The sequence below is a fragment of the Paroedura picta genome, chromosome 4 (genome assembly GCF_049243985.1).
Source record: "Paroedura picta isolate Pp20150507F chromosome 4, Ppicta_v3.0, whole genome shotgun sequence".
In the NCBI taxonomy this organism is placed as follows: Eukaryota; Metazoa; Chordata; class Lepidosauria; order Squamata; family Gekkonidae; genus Paroedura; species Paroedura picta.
Window position 1 is genome coordinate 27,848,069 of NC_135372.1, and position 12,498 is coordinate 27,860,566.

Consider the following 12,498-nt stretch of genomic DNA (forward strand, 5'->3'; position numbering starts at 1 on the left):
AGGAACTTATTCTGGGGGGCTTTACGCACCGGGATCTTTGTAGCAAATTGGTCACTGAATGAAAAATCGCCATTTAAAATAGTGGAATTCGTCGTTATGCATACCTGCCTTTATAGTGGAATCCAGTTGCATTTTGTAGCGTTTCCCACAGGCTTCCGGTCTCGGCAAAAATCGCTAGAAAGGAAGCGCTATTGCCAAGCTCGTCCCGCCCCTGGCCGTCAAGCAGCCAATGGGCAGCCGTTAGCATGCTCCCAAACAGCCCCTTTCCCTTTAAGAAAGGTTTTTTTAAAAAAAAAACAGACCCATTGCAACGAATCTGTGTTAATTCGTTGCAACGGAGAGACCCATCTAGCTACCTAGTGTGTTTCAGCTGTTGTTTGATCGTTGCCACGCTCCCTCCGAGTGAAAAAAAAAAATCCCCCCCCTCTCACGGGCCCGATTTTCGGCTGAATGAATGTGTAAAAAATAAAGTGAAAATACATCAGCAAACGGGCTTCTCTGTTCTTTGTGCTTAGTGACTGAAGGGGAGGGACTGAAGCCGGGGAAGCCTCTAAACTGAAAGAGGCTCGCTGGTGCGTTTATCCCCGCTCGCTCGGAGAAAAAAAAAATGGCGATCGGAAGATCAGAGAAGAGAGCCAGGGGGAGGGACTTTGTAGAAACCGCAACAATGTTAACGCACAGGTCTTTTTCGCTAGTGTTGCAGATTGGTTGCAGGAGTGTATCGCTTTCCGGAGGGTGAATCCACTTTTGGGGATTTCCCTGAAAGCGCTACAAGGAAGCGCTTTTTGCAGATTGGTTTCAGGTGTGTGGCAGATTGTCGACGACGTTGTGCATAACAGCAAATCAGTAGCGTTTTCAATTGGCAACCATTGTGCTATTTTGAAGGCGTGCAAAAAGCCCCTGGATGTTTAGCTGAAAATTCTTTTGAAATAATTTCAGCCCACTGGTTCTGGTCCGATCCTTTGGGGCAACAGAAAACAACTCTGCTCCCTCTTCTATATGACAGCCCTTCAAGTATTTGAAGATGATTATCATATCACATCTTAGTTATCTTCTTTCCAGGCTAAACAGACCAAGTTCCCTCAACCTTCCCTCATATGACTTGGTCTCCAAACATGTACCATCTTCATAGTCCTCCCCTGGACATGCTTTTTATCTAAATCTTTATCTAAATCTTTCTTAGTTGTGGTGGCCAAAACTGAACATGGTACTCCATGCTTATTTTCAAAATCTCTCTCCTGCTTCCTACTTTAATAAAAATCAAACTCTCAAAGCAGTATTCATGAATATTCACAGTACTTTACTTTTAAGGTATAATAACCACAGCTTGCCCACTACAAAAGCATAGTTTGTAGCTTAAAAAAAATTAGGACACAATCAGTGAATACCTGTCCATCCTGAGAGAAACCCCAATTTTAAAACCTTCATCTTTACCAGCTTTTGGCTGGGAGTTTCCAAGTGCCCCGTGAATAGCGCAAAGGGAAAGAATTGATCATCAATGTATAATTACATATTACAGGCACCTATAATATGGTACTACCTCATTATGATTGATAATCAAGCTGCCATGCTTTCAGCCAGTAGAATGGAGCCCCTGTAGTGAGCATTGCCATTGTCCAATCCAGGGGTAGTCAAACTGCGGCCCTCCAGATGTCCATGGACTCCAATTCCCAGAAGCCCCTGCCAGCGAATGCTGGCAGGGGCTTCTGGGAATTGGAGTCCATGGACATCTGGAGGGCCGCAGTTTGACTACCCCTGGTCCAATCAGATCACCTGCCTGGGTTTAACTGGAAGGATGTTCCTGAGGGTTGATATGGGTGTACACTTTGAATTTTAGCAATGGCGTGACCCCTCTTCTCCCAGTGAAAGGTGGGTTCTGAGCAGGCTGCCTTGGAGCGAGTGGGAACAGGGCAAGGAACATCTCTCTTGTCCACTTTCCCAGCCCTTGCTGAAATCTTAACAATGAGTCTTAATAATAAAACACTTTTCTCCATTTGTTTTTGGTCTGTTAAATACAAACACCATTTATATTGATTGCTGGGCACTTTTCATTTCAAAAGTGCTTACGGGTTCAATAATTGTGGCTATAGCCGGTCATAATTATTGAACTCCTCTCTTCTTGATGAATATAATCAGGCGTGTGCCGACCTGGGCAGTAGCACTGTGGGCTGCTGCTTACATTTGTGGGGTAGGATTGTCTCTTCCCTCTTCTACCCCTTTCTGTTTTATTATGGACACCTTGCTATCATCCCTTTCCCCGCACCCTGCAGTAAAGCTTAAAATTTCACCAGGCATGCAGTGAGAAATAGTGGCTGGGTTTCCATGTTGCAGAAGCACAGGGAAAGGAGCTGTGCTCTGCCTGCTGGAATCCTTTGAAAGGAAAAAGGTGAGAAAAGAGCAGGAGGAGGGGCCGCCACTGTGACCCCTGCTTCCTGGCAGCTGCGTCATCTCCAGTGGCTGACTTGAGCTCAGGAGGAACCCTGTTTCTCAGCAGGCCAGTGGATGTGGGGCAGCAGAAGCCGCTGTGCTACTGATTTATTCTTTGCATGTGTTTAAAACGTTAATTAGCCACCTTCCTTACGGAGCTCCAGGCAGCTTCTTATCTTAGAACATAGATAAAATGCACACTGTGGTGGTCTGAAGCAACAGAACAGAGTTTGAATCCAGCAGCCCTTTGAGACCCACAAAGTTTAATTCTGGACCTTTTCGGTCCCGGCCTCTACCTGGTGGAATAAACTCCCAGAGGAGCTGCGGGCCCTGGGAGAGCTCTCAACTTTCCGCAGGGCCTGCAAAACGGAGCTCTTCCGCCAGGTCTATGGTTGAGGCCAGTGCTAGTGCTAGTAGAATATCAGATGGGGCTCCCTGTGGAAGATATGCTCCCACGCCGGTCCTTTGGCATGGTTGGTTGTCACACTCCTCTCCTAGCCATCCTGGCTGTTAGTGGAGCTGTTAGATAGAGTGTTACTATTTCTGCCATGTTTTTTGTATTTTTCTGTAATTTTATGGGGTCTTAATTGGGTATTGTATTATTGTTTTTAACTGTATATGAAACCTGTCTAGGAGTGGTAGGCAATAATTCCAATAATTCCAAAATAATAATTCCAATAATAATAATAACAATCGTAATAAGGTTTTATGTGCATGCACACAAAAGCTTATATCTAGAATTAACTTCGTTGGTTTAAAAGGGCCACTGGACTCATACATAAAGTACATTAAGAACATAAAACCCAAAATTCAAAACCCAGGGTTTCTCCCCGTGATCTTGGTTCCTGGACAGGAAGGTAGGGGAGAAGATGGTCCATCCAATAGCTCTGTCCCAAACTGTGCAGAGCTTCTTTCTCTTACAGAAAGGAGCTTCCCTCCTACACCAGTTGCGGATCTTGGCAGAAAGGGAGGGCCTTGTCTTCTGGATTCCAGAGTAGCTCATAAAGCACTGTTTTGGAACCACTACATTCAGTCAGTTGTCCTTCTCCATCTCCCCACCCATAATAAAGTGTCAAATAGAAAGCTTTGCATTGGGAAAAAAAAAAAAAACTAACTCACTATTTCTTTTATGGGGAAAGAGGGCAGGCTGACCAATTATTGTGCTGGAGTTAAGCTCTTGGATATATTTAGATCACCCACACAAGGTAGTCTGATGAAGTAGATCGTCATCTCTTGCTACACATTGTATAAAATAGAAATAATATATTGGAAACCACTGACTGGAAAATTAGGGCTTTAGTGCAGGGTTATATTCAAACCATTTTCACTCGGTCATATGTCAGCCCTTACAAAAACAGCTTATTGGCAAAGCATAAAGATCCCGTAAATCCCCATTGCCTGCTGCTTGGGATTTTTAAAAAGGGTTTGAAAGTCTGTTTCCTATTTTTTTTTTTTAAGAAGCATGGAACACTGTTCCCCCCGCTATTTTATGCCACACTATAGCAACAAATGACATGTATCAGTGCAGGCTTGTCAGTAGCTACTTGCTTGTGGCAAGGAAGAATGTGCTCCAGGCACATAGACTCTTTTTTGTTAATGTAGTACAAATCCTCCCCCCCCCCCAAAAAAAAGGACTGTTATCTTCATCTTCATCGCAAATAACTTAAATTGGTGATTAATCAACCTTCTAGAGCAGAGGTAGTCAAACTGAGGCCCTCCAGATGTTCATGGATTACGGTTCCCATGAGCCCCTGCCAGCAAACTCTGGCAGGGGCTCATCGGAATTGTAGTCCATGGACATCTGGAGAGCCGCAGTTTGACTACCCTTGCTCTAGAGCATATTGTGGCCTAGTAAGTTCTGCAGACTTATTTACAAGGCTGGATCAACATGGGAACAATTTGCTTATCATCTAACCTTTCCGTATTTGACTGTTGAACATTTCTCTCTAGTTCCTTTTAGTGTTTGTGATTTAAGGCAAGGATCTGTTTGTGTGTGGGAGCAGCCAGCAGCATCCCCTCCCATGTCATCTTTCCATAGATACTCAGAATGGCAGGATAAGCTTGCAATTAATATGGAAAATGAATTGCTACACTATAAATGGACTCGCTGGGAGAATTGCAGAGCCCATGGAGGAACCATTAATATGTTGCCACGTTATTGGTGCTAATCACTTAAAATGTGCTCCTTTATTAGTTGCTTTAATGAGAGCCACTTAAACTGTGCATTAAAAAGAGGAACTGCAGAGAGGGACGATGCACGGGGTGGCAGCCACTCATAATTCTAATTGGAATGCTTTTTGTATGGAGGGGAGAAATTGAAAGAAGCCAGTGGTTCTTTGCACTTTAGAAAACCTCCACTGCTACGTAGCATCTATTAGTGTTTTGTTGTTCAAATCTTAGAATTATATTTTACTCCCTATATACTTTCCCCTCCTCCTCCACTCCCCCTGATATCTGTCCCTAAGCCTGTGGTACGTCTAGTGGAAACATGGTCTGATTTGAACTCCTAGGGGGTCAAAGGAGAGATCTGATCAGTGCTGAAAAAAGAATCCAAACATTTCACAAACAGATCTGCATCAGCCTTGTGCAGGAAAGGGGGAAACGCCATTTTGGGGGGTGTCAGCATCAAACTATATGTGCCCAGGGGTTTCCCAGGTCTGGTTTCATGCCATTCTATTAACTATGCCCGAACAAGAGCCCATAAATGGTTCCTGTTTTCCAACCAGTATATGCAAGTACCTTTGGTCTGCCTTATAAGGCAGCTGGTAGAAGCTTAATTCCAAGGGAGTAGCCAGTAGATAACATAGAAACTCTTCCCCAGTTTAATAGGACAAATCAGGCATCCTCAAAGACCTTCCTCCTCTTTCCAAGCCTATGGCTGAAACTGGTGCTGGTTTGTATGGCAGGTTAAACCCCTAAAACAGGAAGCCTGGCAGTGCTGTAGAGGAGCTTCCTCTCTTCCCCCAAAGGCCCTTTGTTCCGACAGGGTGTAGGAAAGAGCGGGCTGCACAAGGAGACCACTTTCTGCTGCACACTTGGGGCTGAGCAAAGACCAAATGAGCTTTCAGCCTCCGGTTCGCTGTCAGTTGATTCATACATTCCAGCTGACCTACTCGAGGGTTTCTTGACCTGTCTAAAAAATGCACAGTAAAAAGTCACAGCTCTGAGAGAAATTCTCTCCAAAGACACTTGCAGGGAAGGAAGAATTTTATTCTTGGGAAGATTTAAGAACTTTGGTTGCAGCGGCAGAAGAAAGGTGATTGGCTCTCTGTCTCTGCCTTTCTTGCTTTTCACCACTCTGCAGCCTTACCCTCACACTTCTAGTGGGTCCCCATGCCTTGCCTTTGTGCTCACTAAGAAATCATCGAAGTGTATTTTCTAGTAAGTCTATTCACACTATGACGTTTCCCCTCACTAAGCCCAGGAGTTTTAAAAGGGGCCTATGCATGCTCCAAGGGTGCAGAAAACCATGTGTGCAGAAACAGAAACAAATCTCATGAGAAATGAAATATTTCAAGGGCATGGAGCCGTGGAGCCACCCTTAGGAAGGGTGTGCACCAGAATTCATGACCTGACAAGGAAGTCCAAGGAGGTTCCACATCACCAGCTCAGTTGACTGGATTGTCAGAAGTAAGCTGAGAAAACAGCCTGGCTGAGGAGGTGCCTTTGAAGCCCTTTGTGTTTTGATAGGAAAGGAAATCCTTTGAATAGTGCGAATACTCTACTGAAGGATGGATACTGTCATGTGCCATGTCCGTCTTTACTGTTCTTTCCCCCAGTTGGAGGTGGGATTTTCCAATTTCCCCTGCTCCTCTTGTTTCCTTTGTGCTTTCGCCTAGGCCAGGGGTAGTCAAACTGCGGCCCTCCAGATGTCCATGGACTACATTCCCATGAGTGAAAGCTGGCAGGGGCTCATAGGAATTGTAGTCCATGGACATCTGGAGGGCCGCAGTTTGACTACCCCTGGCCTAGATGCTGTTCTGGAGAGTCCTGTGAAATGCAAATCCTTATCTCTCTGTTCTTGCTTTGAGGTGTAAACATCTGATCTAGCTGCTAGAGGCAGTTGGCCTCAGCAATCTGGTCAGACTGCTCATCTCCAACTTTCACACATTTGTTGATCAAACAGTTCTGCCCCGGGTTTTCCGGGCAGTATTGGGAGGTGGAAGCCCAAGTCTATAAAAAGTCCTGATCTCTCTTTGTACCCTGTCTCTTTGTACATGTCTCACTGGTCCGGTCAGTGCCTACTGATAATGCTTGTGCCTGCAATGTGCCTTCAGTAAAGGCTAAGTTTACCTCTGTTCCTACTACGTGGGACTTTGCTGTGCTGGTTCTGAGGGTGAGCTGCTGGACTGCATTCCGTGGGTCATGACAATCACGAGAACATAGAATCATAGAATCATAGAGTTGGAATGGGCCATACAGGCCATCTAGTCCAACCCCCTGCTCAACGCAGGATCAGCCCTAAGCATCCTAAAGCATCCAAGAAAAGTGTGTATCCAACCTTTGCTTGAAGACTGCCAATGACAGTGTTGGTGACAGATTGTTGTTTTGTTTTCTGGGGGTTTTCCCGTCATGTCACAACCAACTTTGGTGACTTCTCATAGGGCTTTCAAGGCACAATGTTCAAAGTAGGTTTGCCATTGCTTCCTCTTGCATAGCAATCCTGGGCTTCCTTTGCATTCTCCCAGCCAAATACTAACAGGGAACAGAACCTTTCTTAGTTTCAGAAATCTGATGATACCGGGCTAGCCTGGGCCATCCAGGTTGGCAATGACAGAAATTTGAGAGGTTTATTTACTTAATAAATTTCTAGGATAGCTTTATGTTAAAAAAAAGAGAGAGCAAGTTTATAGAACAGCAGAGAAAAGATGGTTAAATCACAGACATAAACCAGTTGGAAGGGCAGCACAATCGCGTATAAAAATCATAAAAGCCACCCAATATAAAATCTTACGTTTGTGTAATAAAAAAGCCCTTGTTAAAAATCGATCATTGTAAGCCACAGTTAAAAGATTGAACTATTTGCTCTCTGTGGATGTCTCAAGCATCAGATAGGTATGGCTCTAAGAAAAGCATTCACTGAAGAGGAAAGTGGTCATGAGCTTAAGGGATGTCACCAGCATTCTGTGTTTCTTCCCTGATGGTACTCCAGGTGTCCTAATTTGCTGAGAGCAGCCCCTGGTCTTATGACAAACAGTAGTACCTTTATATTAGGACCAACCCAAATATCACATCACAGTAAGCACAAGTCTTGGTGTTCATCATAACTCATCCTCCAGCGAGAAGAAGTCTGCACTGTGTAGCTCCCCTCCTCTTACCTTGTGTTATATGAAGTTCCAATGAGACAGTGGAGCTAGAAAGGACTTTCTGATTGGGATGGATGTAAATATTATGGTTGCATCTGATGTTGAAGAAGCTGAGGTACTACTGACATCTTTATCGGCAGGTGTGCTGCATGTAACTCCTAAAGGGATACAATTATTACCACATTTATTGGATGGCGCTGCTTTTCACAGCTATGAACTCTGAATGAGGGGGGAAATGCACTGTGTGGGGAATACAGACATTGTATTCATAGCAAGAATGCTAAAGTTGGAGTTGCCCTAGCAGGAAATTACTGTACCTACTTCAGATGTGGAACTGTGCATCTCCCTGCAAGAAAAGGTAGTCAGTCCTACATTGTGGTAACATCCTTCCCGTCAATATCTTTGTGATTCCAAAGCTGTCTTCGACACTGTGTGCCAATAAAAGCCCCAGTTTGATGTCTTCCTCCTCTTTGGAGGTTTTCATATCAAAGTGGCCTTTTGGAAAGAGGCCCCATGTGTGCCCAGTTAATGGTCTGTAGCAGTGGTCCCCAACCTTTTTATCACCGGGGACCACTCAACACTGGGGACCAGTCAATGCCTTTTACTGAGGCCCGGTGGGAGGGGGGTAGTTTGCTCCTCTATTCTCAACCTCTGCCCTAACGCTCTCTGATCGCTATGGTAATGTTTAAACATCTCTTCAAAATAAGATACAGACACACCACAACAATGAACATAAGGAACATTTTATTTTCATGGAAATTTTAACTCATGACAATGACAAATCCATGGGAACCCTGAGCTTGTTTCTCTGCAATGAGATAGTCCCATCTGGGAGTGAGGGGAGACAATGACACCCGAAGTGTGTTGTAAAGGGCCGGGGGGGGGTGAAGTAAAGGGCCGGGGGGGGAGGAGAAGGCGTCCTTCGGGGCCCACCTCCAATTAGTCAAAGGACCACATGTGGTCCGCCGCCCACAGGTTGGGGATCGCTAGTCTGCAGGATCATCCTCAAGAATTTGTTTCAGGGGTTGCTTCTGAGCCTCTGTGTCAAATCTTGCCAGTTCTCATAGGGATTTAGTGGTGTTTGAAGAGGACATGAGAAGGTAGACCTGATATGGTCTCCACTGCATGTGCTGTTGGCTTCATACCGTATCTGAAACTTACTTGAACATTGTAGAATTACTATCTTAATATGTGTGTACTTAACCAGGGCAGAAGGTTAGTGATAAAGAGGCCCTGATACTATATCTCTTCCTTGAGTTTTAATTTTAAAACAATTTGGCCAAAACACATATGGTCAGGGTCATATATGGTCCTTATTTAAGAATATTGAATAATTCTCCTTCAGTGGGGTTGAAGTCATCCAGATGGTTAGGTCACACCTCAGGTAGGGCAAATTGAAATGCAAATTTGACTGCTAAGCCTCCTTGAGTGACCACTGAGTGACCTCTCCAGTTTAGTTTACCATATTGCTTAGGTAGGATGCTCAGAGCCCAGTTCTTCGGCAACACTGAAAACTTTTACCAGAAAGAAAAAAAATTGAAAGAGACCTCCAAAGGACAAAGGATTATTTCCACTGCACCCCAAAGCTGTTTTTACCTGGGTTTTTGCAGGGGGCTAAGATCTTGAGCCCCCATGCAAGTGGATGCAACAAAGAACCAGGCAGTGAAGGGCCAGCTGGCTCCAGGTGCTGGCCCCTTGTTTTGAGCAACCAAGATGGACAGGGATCAAGGGGGCAGGTGATCATCCTCACTGATCCCAGCAATAGTCTGTTAAATTTCTGTTCTGGTCTACCTGATATATTTATCATCGTTAAGTGATTTGCTGCAGGCATGTTCACCGTCTTTGGCACCACGTACATCTGTGAACAAACCTTTTCCAAGATGAAAATTCTGAAATCGAAGTGTAGGTCAAGGCTTACAGATGAACATTTATATGACATTTTAAAAGTGTCTGTCACATCAATACCTTGGCTAACAGAAAAGACCCACAAAAATCACACTAACTAGGTAATCAAGTGTAGCTAAATAAAAGGATTCCACAGTAAAATATTGTTCCACAATGGATTGCATTAAAGTTAACATTTCTTCATTCTTTGAATGTTTACTTTTGATCTTAATAAGTAGGTTAATAATTTTGTTACATTTTGGTTTAAGATATGGCTCTCTTTAGGCACTGGGCTTGCTAATGCAGCCCCCATGTCCCAAAAGCTTGGGGACCCCTGGTTTAGAGGATGTCAATAAGATACCAGAAATGTGTTAGTGCACATTGGGCCCAAGTGCAGGAAATGCCTGAAAAACAGAGTAGTCCAGTCAAGGACAAAAGGGAAGGGAGAGTTCAAAAAGCCACCCAGTCTAGAATCAGTCCTCACTGCTCTGGTATTCATTGTTAAACCTAAAAGTAGCAATAAATGTCTTGTTAAAGCATGCACAAAGCTTTCATGGATATGACTACAGATAATTTTGAAGATCTATCAGGTAATTAGCCAACAATGTGAACCTGATTAACAGGAATATTGAGGTGTTGTTAAGGGATTAGTCTGAAATCATCTAAGTATGAGACACTGAAGCTAAAAATCGGCTCCATTAATGAAATTGTTCGTCTTGTATACTGTTCCTGGTAAGCCATAGATTGGACTTCTGTAGCATCTCTTTGTTTTTACCTATATAGAATTAACAGTATTTTTTAAAACTAGACTGCATTTAAGTTACACTATGCATTAGTAATGGATCAAATGGAAGCAAACATTATGTAATAGCACATACTTGGGTGCTTTAACCGCAATAAGCCCGGTGCGTTTTTGAGTCTACGTTTTACCGGGAGGTTAATGATATTTCTTGATAGCAGCAAACTAACCTGAAGCCCGTGACTACTTTCAGGAATGCCTACCACCTGTTCAGACTTGGCAAGAGATATCCTTAAATGAATATTCTAAAAATCTTCTATTTGGGGGTGACATTCAGGTATTCAACCCCCTCCCTTGGAGCTTGAAGTGGTAACCATCGAGAGACAATTTTACAACATGATTGTATGTGTGAATTAAGACCAAGGTGGTCCTTTCTGTGTTTGTTCGTCTGGGAAGCTTTTAACAAATGCCAAGTTCCATGTTCCCATCTGTCACCATAGCTCTGCTTTCACTGGTGTAAGCTCTGTTTTGTGATACTGGGGTCAGAGTGGGTAGGAAATACTTCCCTTGAGTATGCATGCAGGTATGTTATCTCTCACTCAGTATTTTTAGCTGGTATACCTGGACTTGGTATACTTTCACCTGATGTGAATCTTGGAAGTCTTTGTATTCATTGTTTGGTCCTTTTCAGAGCTTATGTACACAGGAAATGAGGCTATATGAAAAATGACAAACACACCATTGTTTATCACCTCCTCTGCTTAAGTCCCAGAGTTAAGATTGAATCTCTCAAGAGAGATTTTGGGGTAACTGTTTGTTTCTCCTGAATTTCTCCTGCAGGGTTTTTCCCTGGGAGCTCCCAAGGCTGTGATGCCTTCCTCCGTCATAAGATGACCCTCATTTCGCCTTCAATCTTGAAGAAGTACGGCATCCCCTTTGACCGGGTAAGTAGAAGACCATGTCTTCAATTTCTGGAGAAGGTTGGAAATGAATGGGCTGGCAGTCCTTCAGTCTTTTCTTATGTCGATGCTGGCGATGGTTGGGCCGATGGAAACAAATGGCAGCTCATATTTAATCCTTCAGTCCTTTTGTATGTCAGACGCTGTCTGCTCAACCCATGCATTTTCCCAAAAAGTGAATTGGAGTTAACATTCTGACAAGGAAGCAGTGGTACATCTGGATACCACTCTGTTGTTTGGCTCTAGTTTTGTGCTGGCTCCTTAGGTGCCTTCCCTATTGGAGGCATGAGTAGTGTGGCGTTGGGGTGACTTTCATGCTATCTGGATCTTGTGAGGCTGAGAGCTTGCATTGTGCTCTCCCATGTTACATCTCCTAGCTTAATGCTGGAGGTTTTCCAAAAGGTATTCCAGAGACGGTGCCAGTTCTAGTGGAGTGATCTCCACTTCCTGCAGGTTTGTCAGTTGACCAAGTGTCTTTGGTCAGCAGGGCAGATGCTCAGCCATGCTGACCCATCCTGACAGAGAGAGAGGGAGTCTGTGTAATATTTCCCCCTGAAACATACCTGTATGCATAAGGACAAACACATACATGGAAACAGTGGGCTATTCAGAGTCCAGCCCCTCAGTGGGTGAGCAGAAAGAAGAGCAGGGAGGCTGGGGAGGTCTGGAGTGGCTCAGGCACAGAGGCAGTGAAGAGAGCTGGGTGGAACCATTTCAGACTGCGGGTTGGGAGTTAATGTGGCAGAATGCAGCACAGAGAACAAGAGTCGTGTCAGAGAGAAAGCTGAAGTAAGAATTTGTTTTTCTCTGTAAAGGCACTTTTAAAATAGAAAAATATTTCAAATGTGGCGAGACCTGCTCCACCCCTGCAGTATGCCTGCCCAGAAGCTGACCACCTCAGGGAGAGCAAAGTTGTAAGGAAATGTTTCTGCAATGTGCAGGCAGGACCAGTCAGGTATTCTCAAGTGGCACCAGGCCCATAGCACGGGGGAGCTGGAGGCACTCAGTTTACACATGGTGGAATGGGGTGGGTGGCGAGAGGGGAATTCTGGTGGAGGAGCTCCAACTGCATGGGCCTCAGGGGCATGTTCTGGAGGATCTCCAGCAGCATGTTCTTCAGGGCTAAGTTGTTGGGTAAGTTGGGCCAGGGGTCTCCCCAGGCCGTCATTCTGGTTCCCCGGGC

At 44.5% G+C, this 12,498-nt stretch overlaps 1 protein-coding gene across 4 annotated transcripts in view; it reads left to right on the forward strand.

The window, feature by feature from the left end:
- The window catches only part of KDM4B (lysine demethylase 4B), a 189,161-nt gene that overhangs the window by 81,601 nt on the left and 95,062 nt on the right, over positions 1-12,498 (forward strand). For all 4 annotated transcript variants that reach the window (XM_077332098.1, XM_077332097.1, XM_077332100.1 and 1 more), the window contains exon 7: positions 11,197-11,300. In XM_077332098.1, coding sequence (XP_077188213.1) covers positions 11,197-11,300 — 104 coding nt within the window. The remainder of the gene's footprint in view (positions 1-11,196; positions 11,301-12,498) is intronic.